The sequence below is a fragment of the Heterodontus francisci genome, chromosome 11 (assembly GCF_036365525.1).
Source record: "Heterodontus francisci isolate sHetFra1 chromosome 11, sHetFra1.hap1, whole genome shotgun sequence".
Lineage (NCBI taxonomy): Eukaryota > Metazoa > Chordata > Chondrichthyes > Heterodontiformes > Heterodontidae > Heterodontus > Heterodontus francisci.
The window spans coordinates 19547053-19571302 of record NC_090381.1 but is presented as its reverse complement, the minus strand read 5'-3'; the positions used below and the strand labels follow the sequence as shown (position 1 = coordinate 19571302).

Sequence of the window (24250 nt, the reverse complement as noted above, 5' to 3'; positions counted from 1 at the left end):
CAAAATTTACTTGACTAAGAAACGAGACATTTTATAGAAACCTGTTGCCGGGCAAATTGGTAGTTAACTGTGTCTTGTTAATAACGTGAGAACAGGACTTGCAGGGAAAATTAACAGTGGTCATCTCATGAGCCTTCTGTGCAAGGTTCATCTCAAAAGCATCTTACAAGGCAAATTTATAGATTAAGTTACAGATGAATCAGAATCTCCTTCAACTTTACATTGACCTCTCTGAAGCTGTCCTCTTCAGTTCTTGCCAAGAATTCTGGATCCTAGACCCCAATTCTGATCCCTTCCCTGACTGGTCACCAGGGTAAAACCTGATTATGTATAACACCAGTGATCTATTCATTCCCAGGTTGAGCTACAAAACTCACATCCAGTCCTCCAAGACCCCTTGATACTGCCTTCACAATATCCCATGCCTCTGTTTCTTCCTCATTCCTGCAGTTGCTGAAATTCAGCCCTCATCTCTCTATCTTCTTTACCTCTAGTACTCTGTTATCAAGCTTCCCTAGCTGCCCCCTATCTAACATTGTGTCTTTGTCTGAACCCTCTGATCTATTGAGTCCAGGCAATTGTGCATTTTCCCTCTGCTGTGCTCTAGTTAACAAAGTCGTCAGCTATCTACCTGACTTTCTCTCTTCCCCACCTTTGAAAATCTCCTCAAAGCCTACTTCTTTGATCTTGCCTTTGGTCAACGCTATTTAGTCTTCTGCCAATTCCTGCCTGATGTGGAAATTTTACAACTACTTTTTAATCTCTCCCCAACTCTTTCCTCCCTCCTTAGGGATGTTTTGTTATGTTAAAGGTGGTATTTAGGTGGAGGTTTTTTTTTGTCACCACCACCTGGAGCCATGTGTTGACTGGACAGATTGGGACAAAGCGTACTAAAGGATTGATGTGCTCTGAGCTGGCTGGTTGATCCAAGTTTGCAGAATCCCAGCAACTATTTGTATGTGGGGCTTTAATGAACCAGGAAGGACAGTAGATCACTTACTTTAGGAAGTGTTCCTTTCTCATTAAACAAAATTTTACCTCCAAATGGAAAGCTTTGCTCTGGCCTAGTTTTATTTTTTCCCTGTTGTGGCACAACTTTGAGTTGAGTCCATGGCTAAATTTTGGTATCATTTTTGGCGTTGTGAGATTTCAGTACTCTCGCCAGTTTCTTGGGTCTTGTTGCTGCCTTCTCCAGGCCTTAAGTGAAAATCTGCCTTGAGATCAAAGTCTTAAGCAAATCTCGCCTTGTTCTGTTCTATTTAGTGCCCTGGGTGTGAATTTGGTTCAAGGGTCAATGCCCATAGTGATTTATCACTTTTTGGACAAAGATGATTTATATTTCCTTTTGGAAGATGCACTTTCAAAGAATGAGGGAGGCTCTACTTGCTGCTATTAGCTGGCCATTTTCAATCTTAATTTTCAGTAGCATTGCCCCTAAAGTTGTGCTTGTGCACATGCTGGACCATTTATTTCATTCACCGCCTGCCGTCAGAGATGCTGTACTGATTAGATCTGGTTAATTTTGACTGATTTATGGAAAGGTCAGCAAACAACTCATAAGTGATAATAGAAGCAGAAAATGCTGGAAATACTCAGCAGGTCTGGCAGCAGAGCTCACGGGTCACTGAGTGCAGGAATGGCTGCGAGTATGATTTTAAATATCACATTCTGAGGTCAGCACTGGGTCCCGCTGCTTCCAGAATGTGATGTTATTTTCCAAGGGCCTCCGTGAGGGAGGGAACAGGTCGGGCACTCGCCTCCAACTAAGTGCCTGTTGAGCTCATTAAAGAGCTCATTAACAGGCTTATCAGTGTCAGTGTGTATGGGGTTTTCAGATAGAGGTAGTACCCTTGTATTTTCAGTCAGCTACATCCTATTTGTAGGATGGACTGGAATCACTAGTCCTCATCTCTACCCAGCTCTCACTGCTGGCTCCAAGCGCCACACCCCAGTACACCATCTCAGCTGACATGCGAAATGTAATGAAGGGAGAAATGATAAACTTGACACCGCCTGGGTGGATGTCTTTCGTGATAAAGGCAACGGCTAGAGCAGAAGGATTCCAAGCGGTTTAAGTGACCATGTTCTGGACCAAAGGCATACCACACCATATTGCGTGGACTACAGTTGTTGGTATACCAGCTATGGATAAAATAGCAAGGGAAGGAGGGTCCCTTCAAGCCTTGGTCGGCAACCCAACTAGGAGAGGGAAACTCTGAATCCAAACCTACAGCTTGGAGACCTCGCTGCCATCATCCCAGTTCACTGAGCCATGACAGATGAGCTCCACGCTGAAAAGGTGGGGTCAGTCAGCACAAACTTTACTCCACCTTAAAGCACCACTGCGCAGGCAGGAAGGAAATCCATCCACCCCAACTATAACTCAACAAGTAAGTCCTGTAGTGACTGGAAAGGGGCGAAAATGGCAAGTGCAAGATGGCACTGGCAGCTGCAGTTCCAATCCGACATGCAGACAACTCAGGATATTGTTCGGTTTTGATGATGGCCTAGAGATGACATCATCACCCGGTAGCACCCTGAGTGACCAAGCAGCCTTTTTGAAGGATAGCACTGCTTGCTCCTGAATTGGAGAGGAGCTTAGAAAAGGTGGCCTCAACAAATGCTGATCTCCCTACCACCCAGTTGGCTTGCTGCGGTCAATGGGCATCTCTTAATGCAGTTAAACTACGACAGAGAAGGAAACGTAAACTCCTAACCTCACTTCAAAAGGTCGGGAAAGAAGAAAAATTCTGAAACTCGCCTGCTGGAATGTGAGAACAATGCTCGACTCTGGTGATAACAGCAGCCCCCAACGACGCTCAGTCCTGGTGGCCCATGAGCTAGCCAGACTAGACATTGATATTGCTGCCCTGAGTGAGGTCCGCTTCTCAGAGCAAGGCAGCCTAACGGAACACAATGCTGGCTACACCCTGTATTGGACAGGTAGACCTCAAGGTGAACAACGCCTCTTCGGTGTCGGCTTCATGGTGAAGAAGACTATCGCCACTAAACTTCCAAGCCTGCCAATTGGCCGTTCAGAATATATCATATTCCTGCGCCTGCCCCTCCAACACCAGCAGCATGCAACCCTCATCAGTGTTTATGCTCCAACCCTGAAGACTAACCCAGCTGACAAAGATAAGTTCTACACAGATCTCTGTGCACTCATCCAGAATGCCCCTCCCAAGGACAAAATTGTCGTCCTTGGTGATTTCAACGCCAGAGTGGGCCGTGACAGCCTGGCATGGAAGGGAGTGCTCGGAAACCATGGAGTTGAAAACTATAATGTAAACTGACGTTTACTCTTGGAGCTCTGTGCAGAAAAGCAACTGTCCATAACCAACACCTTCTTTCAACAAAAAGATCGCTTCAAGACCACATGGATGCATCCCCACTCTAAACACTGGCACCTGATAGATTACATTTTGGTGTGCCAGTGTGACCTAAAGGACGTCCTGCATACTAGAGTGTTGCCCAGTGCTGACTGTCATACAGACCACAGGCTCATTCATTCAAAGCTGAACTTCCACTTCAAGCCAAAGCCCAAGAACAGGCCTGGAGACAAACAGTCAAAGAAATTTCGAGTCAGCAACCTGCAAACCTCATCTTGCAGAGATAGATATCAAGCAACCTTACAGACTAGACTGGAACATCCTGATTTCACTGCTGATTCCACTGCAGAGGAACTCTGGGAACACGTCAAAGCTGCTGTACTGGATATTTCCAACGACGTTTTCGGACCCAGCACCAAGTAGAATCGGGACTGGTTTGATAAAAATGAGAAGGAAATTCAAGATCTGCTAAAAATAAAAAGGTCAGAACATTAGACTCACCTGGCTCAGCCAGCCAGCCAAGAGAAAAAGACAGCCTATCGTCAAGCATGCAGCACCCTTCAATATAAACTGAGGGACATCCAAAATGATTGGTGGATTGTACTTGCAGAAAAAACTCAACTGTACGCTGATACTGGCGACATAAGAAGTTTCTATGAAGCACTAAAATCTGTCTATGGACCAGCACATCAAACCCAAAACCCCTTGAGGAGCACCAATGGCAAGACCCTACACAGCGACAAGGAGGCAGTCCTGGATCGCTGGTCATAGCACATTGAAACTCTCTTCAGTACCAAGTGCACAGTGCATGATACTGCCATCAATCGCATCCAACAACAACCTGTCAAAGAAGAACCGGGTCTCAGCCCAACTCTGGAGGAAACTGTGGCCGCCATCAACAAGATGAAGAACAACAAAACCCCTGGAGCCGATGGAATTCCACCCGGAGCCGATGGAATTCCACCCGAAGCCTTGAAGCATGGTGGCCCTGCCCTATACACCAAGCTCCATGAGTTTTTCACAGCCTGCTGGGAACAGGGCAGGATTCCACGGGATCTTCATGAGGCCATTATCGTCACCTTGTACAAAGGAGAAAAATCAGACTGCTGCAATTACCGTGGGATCACTCTCCTTTCTATTGCTGGGAAGATCCTGGCTAGAATACTTCTGCACAGGCTATTGCAGAAGGAAACCTCCTCGACAGCCAGTGTGGTTTCAGAGCAAACAGAGGCACCACAGACAGGGTATTTGCACTCAAACAATTACAAGAAAAATGTCGTGAGCAAAACAAAGGCCTGTACATCACTTTCATAGACCTCACCAAGACATTCGACATTCGAGCAGAGATGGACTTTGGAAAATCCTTGAAAAACTTGGATGCCCACCCAGGTTCCTGGCCATGGTGAAGCAGTTTCATGAAAATCAGTCCGGACAAGTCAAGCAAAACAGCAACCTCTCAAGTCCCTTCCGTTTCTCCAATGGTGTGAAGCAGGGATGTGTGCTGGCCCCGACCCTATTCGCCATCTTTTTCAGCATGATGTTGCAGCAGGCAACGGAAGACCTTAAGGAGGGAGTTTATGTATGCTTCTGGATTGATGGAGGCCTTTTCAACTTCAGGCATCTTCAGGCTCACACAAAAACACAGGAAAAACACATCCATGAGCTTCTTTTCGTTGATGACTGTGCTCTCATGGCCCACAGTCAGTCAGTCTTGCAACGTATAACAACACATTTTTCCGAGGAGGCACAACTCTTCGGACTAAAAATCAGTTTAAAGAAATCTGAAGTCCTGCATCAGCCGGCACCAAGACCACCAAGCATTGTCATCGAGGAAACCGAGCTGAATGCTGTCAAGCAATTTATTTATTTGGGGAGCATAATCTCGTTTGATGCCACCATAGACAAGGAAGTGGACAATAGGCTCTCAAAAGTAGACAGTACATTCGGCAGATTCTACAAATGTGTGTGGAGCAACCACAGCCTCAGAGCACAGACCAAACTCAAAGTGTACAAAGCCATAGTCTTCATCATCTTTCTGTATGGTGCCGAGTCATGGGTGCTGTACTGCCGTCACGCCTTCTCGAGCGCTTCCACCAGCGCTGCCTCTGCATCATCCTCAAGATGCGCTAGCAGGACCGCATCACAATCATTGAAGTCCTGGAAACAGCCAACATCACCAGCATCGAGGTCATCCTCCTGCAAAGCCAACTGTGTTGGGTGGGTCACGTTGCCCGGATGGATGACAGTCGCCTGCCCAAGATCGTGTTATATGGAGAGCTGACCACAGGTAAACGGAACAGAGGGGCCCCATGCAAACGTTTCAAGGACTCCCTGAAGAAATCCCTCTCTGTGTGTCACATCGACCATCACCAGTAGGAAGTGCAGGCCATAGATGCTACATCAGGTGGGCTACAGACACCTTTGAGACTGAGTGAAGAACCAGCATGAAAGAGAAAAGGAGGAGAAGGATAGATCCAATTGCCCCCAGCAGTGACTACATCTTCACTTGTACCCGCTGTGGGAGAACCTGCCGGTCACGGATAGGCCTGACTAACCACCAGTGGGCCTGCAACCTATGAGTACAACCTTCCCAAAATCTTTGTCTGTGAAGAAATGCCAAGAGATAGTGTCAGTGAACAATTTTTAAAGGCTAGGAACGGAGAAGGCACCATGGGGGAATACAACTGGGTTGTGAAGGTGTGAGCAGTGTGGAAGGCCATGAGGGCTATGGGAAGGGCTGATTAAAATAAAGCAGAGGGGGCAAATAAAGCTCAGCTGGAGTTGGCAGGGGAAGGCCTGGTGATCGCACAAAGCCCAGCTGAGGGAAGTCAGATGGGAAGAGACTACTGTGACACTGGACAGAGCAGCCAGGATGAGCTTCAGCTGATGCAGCCTCCTGGACAGCAGGAGGCCAGAGGAGCACAGCGCGGGGTCCAAGAGGAGGAAGGTGCGACTAAGACATCGGGTGCACAGCCCAAGAGTCAGCTACCTGCAAATAACAGTGCCAGTGCCATAACCACAAGAAGAGCTTCCTCTATGTGTGCGCTCGTTTTCCTGGCAATTACCATAAATCCTTCATCCTCCGCCAGTCCAGACTGCCTCAGATCTTCACTCCAACCCCCGAAGTGCATTGATGGATTCAAGGGGAAAGCTCTTGAAGAGATGCAACTGACCCCTGTACTGGAGCCCCAGACAGAGGCGATACAGCCAACGCCACCTGCTTAGCAGGCCAAACATTGAGCACGCCATCAGTTTTCTGAAGATGCGATTCCGGTGCCTGGACCAGTCGAACGGCTCCTTCCAATATCATCCTGCCGTAGCATGACATTCCAGAGAGGTGTGGACCTTGAGGATAGTGAGGCCCTGGAAGGAAGCAGCTCACCGGGGAGGAGCAGTCGATGTGAGAGGAGGAGGAAGAGAGGGCAGAGGGGGATAACACAGAACAGAGATGTGCCCCTGCTGCAGGGTGAGGTGGCCTCCACCTGCCACCCTGCAGGAAGAGGACCTCCCAACTCTCCCTCACGATATCTAACATTAAATCCAGGTGGGTATTGATGAAGCAAGGGTCTGTCCTGCCCTTAGTGCCAGGCCTCCAACTGCCCTGTGACATCTCGCTTCCCTCTGGTGCTGTGGAAGGCAGATCTCTCCCTCCGGGCAATCAGTAGCCTCAGTGATAACTGCTGTGAAAGCCCACTTGATCTGACCCATTGCCATTTTCAATCTTGCTGGCTCCCATGGGGACAGGAAACTTGTCTCCATACCAATTAAGGGCTTTCCCACTTGAAATTTGCAAGTGGAATCAGCTTCCCAAAGGAGGCAGGTTTCTGAAACACAAACAGACCCAGAGCCAGTTCCTGTTTCCCACCTCTGCAGTGAAAATCCAGCCCAGTGTTTCAGGTTGATGACCTTTTCATCAGACTTGAAATATTAACACTGTTTCTCTCTCCGCAGGTGCTGCCTGACCTGCTGAGTATTTCCAACATTTTCAGTTTTTATTTCAGATTTACAGCATTGGCACCATTTTGCTTTTGAACTCATAAGTGATGCTTATCACAGGTATGATAATATAAAACCACAATGAGGCTGTTTGACTTCCTTCTTAAACCATTCTTTCTTTTCACAGTAATCGAAGAACGATCTCCAGTTATGAAAAAGCGTCACAAAGTATTATTATTCTCCATGTTGTCAGTAATTGGTGTCATCGTCTACTTTCTCTTAAATCCCTTTTTGAACAAGACTTTGCTCCGTGGATACTTTACAAATTATTCCAACCATTTCAGGCCCAATAAGTTGGGAAAGGATATGGGCCAACCAGTCCATACTGAAGAAGAGAAATGGGTTCGCCATGCCTCCCGTAAAGACGCTTCAAGCCATGCAGCTGCTTTGAAAGTTCTGCACCCAGCCACAGAGCCTGGAATTATGCTTGTGCAGACCTCCGATGAAATGAACCCTTCGCCATTGGCCATTTGTGCCGTTGAATCAGCTGCTAAAATAAACCCTGACAAAACTGTTTATTACTTCATGAAAGGATTCAATATGGAATCATCAGAGCATCAGTACCAAGCTCTCACTCTGCTTTCTTCAATCAAGAATGTTGTCATATTGCCTTTGAATCTTGAAGAATTGTTCAGCAACACTGACTTGGCCGAATGGTATAAAAAGGTAAGGGAAAAACTGGAAATGCTCAGCAGGTCAGGCAGCATCTGTGGAGGGAAAAACAGTGCTAACATTTCGGGTCAATGACCTGGCCGTTCTGACGAAATGTCATCGACCTGAAACATTGACACTGTTATTCCCTCCACAGATGCTGCCTGACCTGCTGAGCATTTCCAAGCATTTTCAGTTTTTGTTTCAGATTTCCAGCATCTGCGGTATTTTGGTTTTGAAAAGGTAAGTAATTGGATAGAACTGGCTGCTGAATCTGTGGTTGGCAAACACTGATATTGGTCCTCAATATGAAAAATAAAATGGTAAACTTTACTCTGACAAGCTACATACCCATTTCTATATGTAAGGTGATGTATAATGCTGAATTTAAATTTCTTAAATGTTTTAGATTTAAGTTGAGTTTTTCAGAAGCAAATTTTCAGGTACAAAAGGAATTGATTGCAGAATCAGAAAGGTGGCCAGACTGGAGCTACTTGCAGTACATTCAGCATTATATTTGAAAATCAACAGTTTTTATTTCAACGATTCATACTACACTTTGTTCATTTGTGTTATGGGGACCATTAGTTTGGAAACTCCCTAGTCCTGAGAATGCTAATTTGATCTTTGTCTAACAAACATTAGACAAACGTTTCTGATTTGTGTTTCTCTTGTATCAGTTTGGGACGATGGGGATTGTTTCTGTATTCCATTGATGTCATGCACTTGCATTGTTGAAATGATGTCATTGATTTGAGCACAGCAGGGTGTGGCTTAGCCGAATAGATGGCATGGTTATCTCAGGAATCATTCCCAGGAGGAAGGTAGCCGTTTTCACTGGCAACTCCACGAGCTAATCCCTGGCACAGAGATGGAAGAGTCAAGTCTTTTCTTCGTCAGTTAAACAGGGAATTAGAGTCTGCAGAAGATGGCAATTGAAGTCAATCTGTGAGGTTGTGGCTGCAGAAATGGTTGTCTATCCCACTAATAGAATTTCTTTTAGTCCTACCTTGAGTTTGAAGAACCATAACAACTCTTCAGATATTGCCTCAAACTTTTCACTTGATTTTACCTGTACACTAGTGTTTTCCATCAGGGTATGCCACGGTGCTGTGATTTTGCCTGTGATTTTCATTGCCTGAATTGTCTTTGCTATCGTTACGATCCATCACTATCAAATCATTTCAGACAGCTTGGGAGGTTCTTGCACTACCTCCATTGAAGTCCTTCTCTTTCCTCTGATTCATCTCTCTGTCTCACTCATCCTCCCTGATAACAGGATGACCATTTCCTGCAAGGGTCTCTCAAACACCACCTCCTCTTCCCATGTAGTATCTAGTGACTCCAATTGTTTCTCAAGCTCTGGAGCTTTTGACCTACAAGTTCACATGGAGACAGTCCTTCTGCCTGCGGTGATTTTGAACACTACATAGTTTGCAGATTCTCGCACATTATGCAAATTCCACTATCCTAACAGAATAAATTATGAACTTGGAGATTCAAGTGAGAGTAATTTTAAACCAACTACAATTCATTGCTCACCTCCAGTGCAATAAACTTAAACTTAAACAATATGGTTGGTGCAAGCAGCTAGCTATTCTATACAGATGCTCTTTCAAAGTGGTCAGTGAGAAATTACACCCAGTCTTCAGTACTTACACACTAACTTAACAATACTGGCTTATCAATCAACCCAGCCCAGTCTCAACTTATAATTTAAAAGCAAAATACTGCGGATGCTGGAAATCTGAAACAAAAACAAGAAATGCTGGAATCACTCAGCAGGTCTGGCAGCATCTGTGGAAAGAGAAGCAGAGTTAACGTTTCGGGTCAGTGACCCTTCTTCGGAACCCTTCTCTTTCCACAGATGCTGCCAGACCTGCTGAGTGATTCCAGCATTTCTTGTTTTTGTTTCAACTTATAATTTAGTTGTTACGACCTGGTGAGAGAGGTCTAGGGTTCCCTCTCAGCCTTCACCTGGTCTTACTGTAACAGGGTTTAACTTTTAAAACACCATGTTTTGAGCTCCCCCTTGGTGAATCCTTGTTCACCACTTTCCAATTATAAGGCAAAGAAACCAGCACAAACAGGCTTTCTCAGGTTTAAAGAAGAAAAATTAAAATTTATTAAATTTGGCATTAAACTCTAATTATTTGATGCCTACGGATACATGACGCACCCACGATAGCATGCATATGCGATACACCCATGCAAATAGAGACAGAAAAGATCAGAAGAAAAATAAAGTGAAAAGTTTGAGGCAATATCTGAAGAGTTGTTATGGTTCTTCAAGCTCACTGTAGAGTCCTCGATTGTAAGTAGTTCTTGCTTGTCGTTGGGGCCCAGTATTCTTCTTAAACCCTGTTCGCTATAGGAGACTTTCACTTGCTCTCACGTCTGTGAGGAGAACTCCATTTCCTCATCAGTACCTCAGTAGCAATCAGGGACTCCCTCTGCTTCACTTTCAGACTGGGCAGCCTGTGCTAACTATTGCAATACTGGGTCGGCTCGCTGAGCTGCAGCTAGGAAAAATCCATTTAATTAATTCCCTGGGTCTCCTAACTTTCCAAAGAAAGTCTCGTACAGGCAGACCTCATGGTCCTCTGCCTGCAGTGCCAATACAGTCTCCTCTGGGGGAGCTGGTTTGATCATGGCCTGCTCCACTACACATTCAGGGAAACTGCGGGCGTCCGTCTCCTGCCACTGCCCTGTCTCTCTGAACTCCTGTGGTCTTTCTTTCACAACTGGGGGGAGGGCTACCACCTTCACCCCCGCCAGATCATTACCGAGGAACAGGTCAGCCCCGTCCACAGGCAAACTAGGGAAATTCCTACGGTCACTGGTCCCGAAACAATGTCGCACTCGAGGTGCACCCGGTCTAGAGGTACAGGCATACGCTGCCCTCCAATACCATTCACCACCATTTTGGTGTTCACTGCACTCTCTGGGGGAAAGGTCAGGCCTTTTCCCAGTAAAAAGGGATCTAGTGGCCCCTGTGTCCCTGAGAATCACTATAGGCTTGCTTGTCCTTCTCGAGGGGTATGGGGTTACTTTCCCTTCAGACACAAAGCCCTGATAGCCTTCAGGAATCCTATTGAATTTTCTTGCACTTGCAGCCGTAAGTTTCCTGGATCTCACTCTTGCTGCATGTAAAGCCACAGCTTGTTCTGCTGTGCTTTCGATCAGGTTCGCTTCTTCACTGAGCAGGTGTGCCCTGATTTACCCTATAGGTTTTCCCTTCAGTTTCCAGCAGTCAGCTTTTAAATGCCCTGCTTTATTACAATGGAAGCGCACAGGTCTCCGGGTCTCACTCCTGCTCACAACACCTTCCTTTTTTGCTAGAGAAGGGCCCCCCTGTGTCTCCTACTTTTCTTTCCCTCCCAGGACTGCTTGGGCTCCTATTCCCTTCCCACCCTTTGTCCCTGTCAGATTTGTGGGGGTGACTAGGAAAGGTTCTCCCCTGGGAAACCAACTTATAAAATTAAAGCAAACTCATTGGCCAGAATGGCTGCTTGCCGGGCTCTCTGGACCCAGTTGCTCCTCTACATGGGTCTTTATGGAGAGTGGGAGAGAGTGTTTAAATTCCTCTAAGAGAAATACTTCTCTGAGATTCTCATAGCTGAGCTGTACTTTAAGAGCCCTCAGCCACTGGTGAAAAACCAGATGCTTACTTCTTTCAAACTACAGATAAGTTTGAATAGCTTGCTTCTTGAGGGTTTTAAACTTTTGGCGATAGACTTCGGCCACTAATTCATATGCCCCGAGGATAGCACTTTTTGTCAGTTTGTAATTTGATGAACTCTTATCTGGCAACAGGGAATAAACCTCATGGGCTTTTCCAGTTAGCTTGCTTTGTAGTAAAGGAGGCCAGGTCTCACCTGGCCATTTTAGCTGCCTTGCCAGTTTCTCAAAGGACGCAAAAAATCTTCTACATCTTCTTCATTTAATTTTGAAATTAGTTGAGCTTGTTTTAACAATTTTGTACCCAGCCCTGAATTACGCTCCTCCATACTGGCCATGCTTTCACAGGGGTTACTCTGTTGCTCCCTAGTTAACTCAAGCCGCTTCAGCTCTCTTTCTTTGCATTCTTTCTGGAATATTCTTTCTCTCTCTCTCTCCTCTCTTTCTCTTCATGTTTCTTCTGGAAGGCTCTCTCTCTCTCTCTTGTTCTTCAAATTCAAGTTTCCTTTGTTCTAATTGTATCTTTGCTAACAATACCCTGTCGGAGTCTGCTTCTTGCCCTGTTTCTGCTTCAGATTCCAGGGAAAAATGGTTGGCCACTAGCCTTCGGAGTTCAGACTTCCTAGCCTTTGCCACGTACAGTGATTTCACACTGCTCAGCCATTTTCCTAAGCTCCTCCCTAGACAGTGCTTTTAACTTATCCCAAGTTACTTCACCTTGGCTTGAGGAGCTACTAGCTTCAGTCGCATACATGTTAGTTTCAATCATACACAACCACAAGAAAACCTGTATTGAAATCATGCTTTTTTTTTGATTGGGAACAATTTGGCTTCCCGCTTCCAATTTCTCTTGTTTGTCTATGGGTCAATTCCAGATGCTAGCCCCCAAATTTCCGTTACGACCAGGTGAGAAAGAGGTCTAGGGTTCCCTTTCAGCCTTCACCTGGTCTTACCGTAATGGGGTTTAATTTTTAACACACCGTGTTTTTAGCTGCCCTTGGTGAATTCTTGTTCGCCGCTTTCCAATTATGAGGCAAAGAAACCAGCATAAACAGGTTTTCTTAGGCTTAAAGAAGAAAGATTGAAATTTATTAAACTTGAACTTAAACTCTAATTTGGTTGATGCCTACGGGTACACGACGCACCCACACCTCCATGCATGCACGATACACCCATGCAGATAGAGACAGAAAAGAGCAGAAGAAAATTAAAGTGAAATGTTTGAGGCAATATCTGAAGAGTTTTTGTTATGGCTCTTCGAACTCACTGTAGAGTCCTTGATTGTAGGTAGATCTTGCTTTTCATTGGGGTCCAGTATTCTTCTTAAACCTTGTTTGCTGTAGGAGACTTTTCTCTCTTGGGGTTCATGTGTCATTAGTGGACTCGGAGGCTTGTGAGAAAGAGATAGGAGCAGACAGGAGAGATCTTCTCAGTCCAGGAGCAAACAGACACTCTCAGTTCAAATTGTTTGTAGAATTCAGAAAACTCCAGGTTGTCAAGCAGGTTAGTCGTGTGACTAACTGGTCTGACCACGTCCTGGATTGTATTACCTTGGCAGTCTCTGGAATGCTCCTCCTACACACAATACCCGGTGATCAAGGTCCATTGTGGGTTGAATCTGTCAGGGAATGGTCCTTTGTCCTTCCAATCACCGTCCGTTAATATGCAAACGTCTTTTTCAGCCACGGCTGATCTGTTTAACAAGTCCTTTCTTCACTCCACTAACAGTTTAAAATCAATGTTCATGACAAAATTAATGTGCCTCATTCTTGGCAGGTGGGGGCCTAGCATGACATAGTGCTTAACCACCCATCCAGTTCATTTGTTTGCATTATCACACTGCTGGTCGCGTATAATTTAATTGCAGCATGCGAATGTTAACAATTGTTCCAGTTTTATTTACATCATATACAAAGGAGCATTGGTTCTCAAACCTAACAAACATAGACCAGAACCATTGCTATTTTGAGTTGGGCTGTTTTAATTAAAAGAGAGCAGATACTATAGGCTGGAGACCAATGTTTTGCCATTTTCCCCTCCCAAGAAATACCCAGCTGGCTTTTTTTTTAACCTTATTGAAATATTAGTCCCTGTTTCTCAAGTTCTAGCATGCATAGACATTTCCTGCTGGCTGCTTGTGTGGAAGGAAAAATATTTTGCTGTGCATTCTATCAAAAGAGCAGTATTCCTAAACCTGAGATTATACAAAATGGAAAATCCCAACAATTTACATGCTTTACTAATCTTGTGTTCAAATACACTTAATGGGCTGAATTTTACCAGCCCCCACCGCCCCCCCCCCCTCCAATGTTGGGGGTCGTGACCGGAAAATACCTCTGAGAGAGGCCCCCCACGGGCCTCGATGCTGGGAAGGCCCCGCCCCATATTACCAGTGGCGGCAAAGCCTCATGGCAGCCACCCCCGCCACTCGGCGACAGGGCATCCATTTAAATATGCTAAGAGATGGAAATGAAAGAATAATTATTCGCCTCGTCCCACTCCGATATTGGAGTCGGTGGCTGGCACTCCCGCACCGTCCGATCTCCGACTGGATATCTGATGCGGGACACCTGGTGCGGAGGAGGGAGGAAGTAAGTATTTCAGTGTGGGAGGGAGGGAGAGAGAAAAAACTTACCTGATTGGTCGAGGGAGTGAGGGGAAGGGGTAAAGGTAAAAGTTTCTGAACTTTGGGCGGGGTGGGCCAAAGGTCAGATGCTCAAGATAAGCATTTTGGCGGGGGAGAGGGCAGGAATGATGTGTAAGATTATTGGGGGGAGTGGGAGAGGGGCTGGAAAGATTTTTCTAATTTTTAATACTTTAAAATTCACTGTCTCTTTAAAAGTTTAAACTGTCAGTAAGGGCTCCAATCCCTTTTAAAATGACGCCTGCACAGTGGTGCAGGACGCCGTTGCCAGGGACGGATTGCCCACCCCCTCCACATTATTGGGGGGAGGGCGGTCCGCCCCAGCCATGTAAATGAGCTGCCGCTTATAATATCGCGCCGGCTCTGCAGAGCAAATCTCGCGACTGCCCCATGCAGCCCATTGGTTAAGGATCAGTTTTGGTTTCCAGTCAGTATTCAGAGGGCTGTCTCAGATAATCTATCAGGGTAATGAAATGTAGATCTACAGTTTTCCTTTCACTATAACTCTATTTATGATGTTTTAATGCTGAATTCATTCTGTCTGATGGTTGTTTTCTTGGAATTCAACAGTGTAGAAACGCCAAAATTAATAACTTGGTAAAGTCTGAACATTTGCTATAAACTGTTTCTTTTACCAACCTCAGTGGAGGATCCAATATGTGAGAGCAGGATGAGCTACTGGGCATCTGGTATGCATTCACCCAGTGACTCAGTTTTGTGGTGTCTAACATTTCGAGTTTAAACAAAACACATTTTTGTGCATTACACAAGTAATATTTCAGCATAAGCCATGGAATACAGCAGGCATGTAGTCAGTAATTCTCAATTTGGTCTGAAGCCTATGGTTTTGTTTTATTTCTAGCTAAAGCTTTATTTGATATGGCATGGATAGTAGGACATTGGCTCTTGTGACATCTCATCCATATTCCCATCAAATTGAAGTTGTAGACTTTGCCAGATGGAATAGGAAAAGTGGTTACAACCTTTATCCATAGAGAGACCATGCAAGTTTAAGACTGAACCAGCTCAGCTTCTCCTATCCACACATACCACCTCGCAGGCAGTTACAAAGTGCTCTTGATAATTGGCCCTCAATCCGTACGCATTGTGTGGAGAAAGGGGCTGGCCATTTGGAAGGAAGGGCCATTTTAATATCAAAACTTGCAAGTGATGAGCCTTTACTCTGTTATTATACAGGCAAATCCTGATGATGAAATGTATTGGATTCACGTGCTATCTGATGCCTGTCGGATAGCACTGCTGTGGAAGTATGGAGGCATCTATCTGGACACAGACGTCATATCGCTAAAACCCTTGAAGTTCAGAAATTTCATCTGTGCCCAATCAAGAAATTATGCCAATGGTGCAGCTTTGGGATTTAACCGCAATCATTTCTTCACTAGGAAGTGCATAAAGGATTACGTCGACAATTACAAGGGAGACGATTGGGGCCATCAGGGTCCTGACCTGATGAGCCGAATGTTGAGGGAATGGTGTGATACAGATGATCTTGATGAGTTCCTTGACAAAGAATGCAAGGGGATTTTGTACTTGTCCAGTAACTGGTTCTACCCAATTTCATACGCGGATTGGGGAAAGTACTTTGAAAGAGGTGTGTGGAACAAAAGTAAAAACAATGATATTGAAAACAAATTTTCAAAGACTAATGGTGTACATATCTGGAATTATTTAAGTGGTGGTCATGAAGCTTTAATCAAAGAAAGTCAATCGTATCTAGAATATTTCTTCAGTAACTACTGTCCTAGCACGTATAAATCTCTCTTAAGATGATTGATTTCAGTGTTGATTTGCATATGTGCATTGAATGTTAATTACTACAAAATCACTGCTAACCAAACCAATCATGACGACTTATATCATCGGGTCCCACTCAACCTCATCTCTTTATTTCTTCACTTGCGTCTCTCTGCATTCTGTGTGACTACTTGGGTTTTGGTGACAAAAAGGGAAAGGTGGTATCCTGCCTCTAATTTTACTATGTTTATAACCCTCGCCCCTCCCAACAACCTTCAGTGGCTACACGAACTAAGATTGGCTGACATCACATTTTTTTTGTGTTACTGACCCCTTCCTGACGTCCGTGCCTTTACTACAGTCTAGGCAAGTTCATTCAAAATTGTTCAATTCACATCATCTTTCGACTCAATTTTATTTATCCTGTGTTATTGACATTGCCTAAGTTGAATGATTGAATAATTCATTTTCTCCAGTGCAAAAAATGACTAAGTTATAGGGAGTAGACTGTATACAGTATAAAGAATGACAGTGAGTTTAACACAGGGAGACCTTCCTGATCCAAACCATCTTCACACTTTTGTTTTTTTTTAAAGGGCATTACAATCTTTCTGGCTTATAGTACAACCACTGCAAACTGCCTCTGTTGTACTTTTCTTAAAATCAGTAACTTGCCATTAGTATTCACAGCCCTTTGGTGAAGAATTTATTGGTAAAGTATAACCAATGGCTGTTACTTACTGGTGCAGTATTCCAAATGACTTATATCTGCTATTGCACTCTTTACTATCGAAAGGGCCCCTTATGCAGGTAAGGTTACTTTTTATTTTACATGAATAGCGTTCATATATTCCTAAATCTTGAAAATGTGGTTATGACAGCGTTATGTATTGACTGAATCACTGCCTCTCGTCTCTACTAGGATTGTACTCTATACACACTGGATGCAAATTTTGATTTTTATGTCTGATAAAAGTTTGATTTTGACTACTTTATATATTACAGATTTCAGTTTGAGCTTCTGTAATTTTTGGTGGAATCAGGGAAAACTTTGCACTATTGTCTATTGATTTATTGGATATTTTTTTGAATGACTATGCAATTAAGTGCCTCGCAGATTCAGCCTTTTTAATTGATCTAAATGGGGCTGTTGCTTTGTGCAATCGTGCTTGTATTTCAGCTGCAGTTATAACTGGGAAGGAAAGACTCAACAAGCTGAGTGTATCTGCCCACTTATTTTTTTTCAAAAAAAGCTTTATCTTCTATCGTGGTTACACTGAAGCTAACAATATGGAGCCAGTATCTGAGTGAGACGCATGGTTACTGATCAGAGGCATCGTGTCAACTTTCTGCACGTCACTGAGATCCTCTGCGAGGGTGCTCCGAGCATGCATACTTGAACTTGTGTGTGATGATCAATCATTAATGTGATTAGAGCACAGTGGGATTAGGATCTTGCTGTTAATATTGAAAACTAAGTTTATAAAGTGGTTAGACACAGAAGGTGTGTTTATTACAATAGACTGGAGTTATACTGCACCTACTGCAACCTTACCATTGTGAGGCCCATGGATGGGGTTTTGCACTTTCTGACTTTAATGCTCTTGGGGGTCAGATCAGATCTGTCTCTTGAGGGACATTCCCAGTCCTGCATTGGTTGAAGTGGAGCGGGGTATGTGTTGATGTGATGGGGACAGTGTTACTACATCCTAATGACTCAGACTCCTGCTGCATGTTACGAGTAATTGGTTTCAGGCTATTTGGTCCCATTTTATTAAAGGAATGGGGAGGAATCCAAGCTAAAGTGTGAGCAGCAGATACTTCCCACAGCTTACCTCCGTACTGGAATAGCAGCCCTGCACTTGGCATGCTGCTGCCTTTTCATGAGATGGAACATTCTATTGTGGCATTTAGTAGTGATATAATGGTGACTGTTGCGATTGGTAGGGCAGGATCATGTGCAGATACCCCACATGCTGATGTGATCTGATTCTTGGTCAAAGGCCTTGTTTTTGTTTTAGCTGAAGTTTGGTTTTGTTTGTTCCCTTTTTGAGCTCACGCCCAAGAATAGCAATGTACTTCTCTCAGAAACCAACAGTAAGTCACTGTGGGTTTTTTCAGTTTCTTTTGTGCAGTGCTGACTTTGTTTTCATGGCAGTAGCTAGACTTGAGTAGGGCTAAATTTAACTTGAATCAGTGAGCAGAAAACTGGTGACGGGGCCTCAGCAAGCCTCCGATTAGGCTGCCCAGACACCCTCTATACACTCGCCACTGGGAGTGAAAAATACCCACCATGTATGATTTTCTCATGTGATGCGGGTGTTGTGTACATGTTTTTTATTCTAAAATAAAATGCACCTCATTCCACTTGAGAGTTTCCATGTGAAGCTTGTGATTAAAGTTGAGCTTTTCCACCTGTTGTCAAAGTCCGCTCAAAGCAATGGATGCTGCTCGAGACCAAAATGAACTGACCACCTTTTTCAAAACTATAAATCATAAGATCATAAGAGCTAGGAGCAGGAGTAGGCCGTCTGGCCTCTCGAGCCTGCTCCGCCATTCAATAAGATCATGGCTGATCTTTTCGTGGACTCAGATCCACTTACCCGCGCTCTCACCGTATCCCTTAATTTCTTTATTGTTTAAAAAGATATCTACCTTAGCTTTAAAAACGTTTACTGAAGAAGCGTCAACTACTTCACTGGGCAAGGAATTCCACAGATTAACAACCCTCTGGGTGAAGAAGTTCCTTAATTCAGTCCTAAATCTGCTCCCTCTAATCTTGAGGCTATGCCCTCTTGTCCTAGCTTCACCTGCCAGTGGAAACATCCTCTCTACTTGTATCTTATCTATTCCCTTCATGATTTTATATGTTTCAATAAAATCTCCCCTCATTCTTCTGAATTCCAATGAATATAATCCCAATCTACTCAGTCTCTCCTCATAAGCCAACCCCCTCAACTCCGGAATCAACCTAGTGAACCTCCTCTGCACCCTCTCCAGTGCCAGTATATCCTTTCTCAAGTAAGGAGACCAAAACTGCACACAGTACTCCAGCTGCGGCCTCACCAGTACCTTATACAGCTGCAACATAACCTCTCTGCTTTTAAACTCAATCCCTTTAGCAATGAAGGACAAAATTCCATTTGCCTTCCTAATTACTTGCTGTACCTGCAGACTAACCTTCTGCGATTCATGCACAAGGACACCCAGGTCCCTCTGCATAGCAGCATGCTGCAACTTTTTACCATTCAAGTAATAATCCTTTTTACTGTTACTCCTACCGAAATGAATGACTTCACATTTATTAACATTGTATTCCATCTGCCAGACCTTTGCCCACTCACTCAATGTATCTATGTTCCTCTGCAAAGTTTCACAGTCATCTGCACACTTTGCTCTGCCACTCATCTTAGTGTCATCTGCAAACTTTGACACCCTACACGTGGTCCCCAACTCCAAATCATCTATATAAATTGTAAATAATTGCGGTCCCAACACCGATCCCTGAGGCACACCACTAGTGACTGATTGATTGCCAACCAGAATAGCACTCATTTATCCCCACTCTCTGCTTCCTGTTAGTCAACCAATCCTCTATCCATGCTAATACTTTACCCCTAACGCCATGCATCCTTATCTTATGCAGCAGCCTCTTGTGCGGCACCTTGTCGAAGGCCTTTTGGAAATCTAGGTACACCACATCCACTGGGTCCCCATTGTCCACCTTGCTCGTAATGTCATCATAGAATTCCAAAAGATTTGTCAAGCATGACCTGCCCTTCATGAACCCATGCTGCGTCTGCCCAACGGGACAATTTTTATCGCGATGCCCTATTTCTTCCTTGATAATAGACTCCAGCATCTTCCCCACTACAGAGGTTAAGCTAACCGGTCTATAATTCCCCATCTTTTCTCTACCTCCCTTTTTAAACAGTGGCGTCACATCTGCTGTTTTCCAATCTGCTGGGACTACCCCAGAGTCCAGCGAATTTTGGAAAATTACCGCCAGTGCACCTGCTATTTCTCCCGCCATCTCTTTTAGTACCCTGGGATGCATTCCATCAGGGCCAGGAGACTTATCAATCCTTAGCTCCATTAGCTTGCCCAACACTACCTCTTCCGTAATAATGATTGTTTCCAGGTCCTCACCTACGTTCGTCTCTTTGTCAATTACTGGCATGTTATTAATGTCCTCCACTATGAAGACCGATACAAAATACCTGTTCAATGCCTCGGCCATTTCATCATATCCCATAACTAAATTCCCCTTCTCATCCTCTAAAGCACCAACGTTTACTTTAGCCAGTCTTTTTCGTTTTATATATTTATAGAAACTTTTGCTATCTGTCTTTATATTCTGTGCTAGTTTTTTCTCATGTTCTATCTTACTTTTCTTTATAGCTCTTTTTGTGGCTTTCTGTTGACCTTTAAAGTTTTCCCAGTCTTCTAGTTTCATGCTGTTTTTGGCCACTTTGTATGCCTTCTCTTTCAATTTGATAGCCTCCCTTATTTCCTTAGACACTCATGGCAGATTACCCCTTTTCTTCCAGTCCTTCCTTTTCACTGGACTGTACTTTTGCTGAGCACTTTGAAAAATTGCTTTGAAAGTCCTCCACTGCTCGTCAACTGTCCCACCATAAAATCTTTGTTTCCAGTCTACTTTAGCCAAGTCCTCCCTCATTCTATTGTAGTCCCCCTTGTTCAAGCGCAGGACCCTGGTATTGGATTTTATCTTCACACTCTCCATCTGTATTCTAAATTCAACCATACTGTGATCACTCCTTCCAACAGGATCCCTAACTATGAGGTCATCATTTATTCTTGTCTCATTACACAGGACTAGATCTAGGGTAGCTTGCTCCTTCGTTGGTTCCATTACACACTGTTCAAGAAAACTATCACGGATACACTCAACAAACTCCCCCTCAAGGCTACCCTGACTGAGCTGGTTCGACCAATCTACGTGTAGATTAAAATCCCCCATGATAATTGCCGTACCATTTTTACAGGCATTAGTTATTTCTTTGTTTATTGCCCTCCCCAATGTGATATTATTTGGTGGCCTATAGACTACGCCTATCAATGACTTTTGTATATTTTTGTCTTCTCTCCACTTCAAACAAAAATGTACATTTTCCACTCTTTGGGCTTTCCCATGCTATATGACATTCAGCAGCTGAGAGAATAGGTAGCTCTGATCTCCCAGGTCTCTGTTGCTTGTAATCTTGATCCAATTGGTGTCCAAGTTGTGAGGAGTAACTGGTCAAGAAGATGAGCGTTGACTCTGGAGACTGAAAAAATGCAGAGGGGGTAGTCTGTTTGGCTGCTTGTAAAAGCTTTCCCCAAAAGTTATTTTTAACCATTTATTTATAATTAGGTGGGCATTTCTGACCTCCTCTTGTCACCTTTCCTCTTTCAATCAGAATGCCCTAATGCCATAATTAAGAGGTGTGTTGGAGTCATGATTGCAGAGGTCGTTGCAGGGGCTGCACATTGTAGCACCCGCTGTGAAAATAGACCATCTGATTGAAACTAGTTTCACTGTAAATCCAGTGTTTCAATCTGAAGTTGTTTGAACTGCTTAATGAGATTATTTTCATGCCTACTCTCACACTCCCTTTATATTTTCTGTCTGTTTGCCAGCATAAATGTGACTGTACTTCAATGAAAACCTTTCTGTGTAAAGTGCTGAGAAAAACCAAGCCCCTAGAGAACAACAGTTGCTTTTCACATTTCTCCAGTTGTAGTGTTAATGTTGGGAGCTGTGACAGGTCCATCGGGCTCAAACATTCTGTGACTTAACATCCTTCCCCAAGGGGACAATACCTAGCTCAGTGGCGTGATGGAGGTGAGACCACAGTGTGTAGGAAGTTTCAGAGAGAGCAACAGTATAAATAGCAGCCACTTTTTGGTGCACTGATCTTTGATCTTCATGAGCCCACAAGTACGGTGGTCAAATTTGAAATCAGGAAATTATGTATTTATTGCCTTTATACGTCTGAATATCAACAGCTTGTGAATAATTGATTCATGGCTTTCCCTCTCTCTTTCCATTGAAGTTGTTCCCTTTTTTTTTTGCTTCTGGCCTTCATGCTGGCTGTACTCTTGAGGCCAGATTCCTGGCACAGGCCTCAAACCAGCTCCAGGTAGGAGGGGCTCAGTACTGAGCCAGGCCCATTGCTTATCCCCTGTATTTTGAGTTGCTTGAAAGTTTACAGGTGTGACTTCAATAAGCCTATTCTTGCTGTGATTATTATAATAAAGGAATTCTAACATATTGTGCAGAATTAAAATTGGTTTAGTTGTTACTATTGAAGTGAAGTTTTCTTTCTCAAAACCATAGTATCCCGAGTGGTCATTTTTATTGACTAGAGGATGCTTAATGGATGATTAGTGTTTATTACACAGTTGACCAATTTTCACCCATCTCACCACCGTACCCAATGCAGACCCATCTCCACCATAATGACCAGAAGGCCACATATTTCTGATTGTGTGCTCCTCGAACAGCCATTCAGATAAACAGAATCACAGAATTGGTACAGTACAGGAGGAGGTCATTCGGCCCATCGTGTCCGCACCAGCTCTCTGTTTGAGCAATTCATTTAGTGCCATTTCCCCACCTTCTCCCTGTAACCTTGCACATTCTTCCTTTTCAGATAACTATCTATTTCCCTTTCGAATGCCTCAATTGAACTGGCCTCCACCACACTTCCTGGCAGTGCATTCCAGATTGTAACCACTTGTTACGTAAAGTAGTTTTTCCTAATGTCGCCATTGCTTCTTTTGCCAGTTACCTTAAATCAGTGCCCTCAAGTTCTTGATCCTTTCACGTAGAGAAATCCTGTTTCCTGATGCACACTCGCTATTCTGTACGGTTTAGAACATCAGTCCGATTGTGACAGCATCTTTATTGCTGATCTGTTTTGTTTCAGAAATATTCTGTGAGATTTTAAACAATGTTTTTGAGGATTCTTGTGCATGGGGTGACTGGTCGCCATGGCGATGAACATGCTGTTGATTTCTGTACGGCATTAGGGGCCCAGTGAAAGGTCTCATTGGGACAACTTGTCGGGTTGATAGGCAGACTGGACTTGGTGCTGTTGGAGAATAAGGAAGTCACTGTGGATGCACTTGCCCAGATATCTGAGGGTCCTGCTCACTCTGTCCCAGATTGTTTTCACTTGCCCAGACATCTCGGTGTGTGTGCCTGCACGCCCATGTCCACGTGTGAACGTGTGCATGTAGTGTTTATTTCTTTATAACTGTCCTCTTTGCCTGCCCAAACACCCTGTTACCATAATACCAGTTACAGAATGTGGTGAATATACCTTCCTCTGTCTACCTCCTGCCTATTAATTGTAGGTGAAACTATAAATTATGTAAAGGAAACCTTTGTGAGTTTACAGCTTGGGTTTTACTGCATTGCTCCCATAAATGCACTTGCTGGTGATCAGAACTTGGGGTTTCTTTTCTATAAAGTGCTTAGAAAAATTGGATGACAGTTTAGAAACCTGTAAATGATCGCAGTTTAAATGTATGGTTCCATTTGGAATTAGCGTCTGAAAAATTGACTAGAGTGTATAGAATTGAATTTATAGTGTTAGGTAGTGGCCTGTAACGTGGCATTGCTGTTATTAATAGTTACCACACATGAACATTTTTTTCCATGTTTTAAGTTTAGTCCATTTTCTCTGACGAGTTTTGAAGGCTTCTCTGTAATGACAGTGGTCCCATAGTACTCACTCGGAGTCTGATGAAAGCTTTGTTAAGAAAGCTTAAGTGGAGCCAGCCAAGTTGAAGCTGCCTGTCTGTCACCTTATGTCCAATGGGAAGGCTGCGCCTCATTTGGTTCATTCGAAATCCTGCTAATATTTTAAAGCCACCTATGCACGTGCAACATTTGTGTATCACATCCACTAATGTACTGTAATCTTTGTTTCTGATTGGCTGTTGCACTTTAGATCCTGAACAACTCATGTTGGAAAAGAAAGCAGTAAGCCTTTCTTTCTCTCTTTGAGTTAAGTTGCTTAAGTCTTATCCCAGAGGATCCAACAGGCTGAATTTTCCCAGTCCCGCAGAAACGGGTTTGGAGGCAAGGCCGCTGGGAAAGCAGTGGGAAACCCTGTTGGGATGGGTGACTTCCCCGGGGCAGGCTGCCATGGGAATTGGGAAGTTGCTCCAAGGAGAC

The 24250-nt window shown here is 44.1% G+C and overlaps 1 protein-coding gene across 7 annotated transcripts in view; it reads left to right on the top strand.

Annotated features, from left to right (window-relative positions):
• LOC137375112 (lactosylceramide 4-alpha-galactosyltransferase-like) overlaps positions 1–24250 on the top strand; it is a 108335-nt gene that overhangs the window by 76476 nt on the left and 7609 nt on the right. For 6 of the 7 annotated variants that reach the window (XM_068041750.1, XM_068041754.1, XM_068041755.1 and 3 more), the window contains 2 exons: positions 7456–7994; positions 15502–15916. In XM_068041750.1, the coding sequence (XP_067897851.1) occupies positions 7456–7994; positions 15502–15916 (954 nt within the window). Of the gene's footprint in view, positions 1–7455; positions 7995–15501; positions 22353–24250 lie in introns of those variants that run through there. The other variant, XM_068041751.1, reaches the window with a different exon arrangement.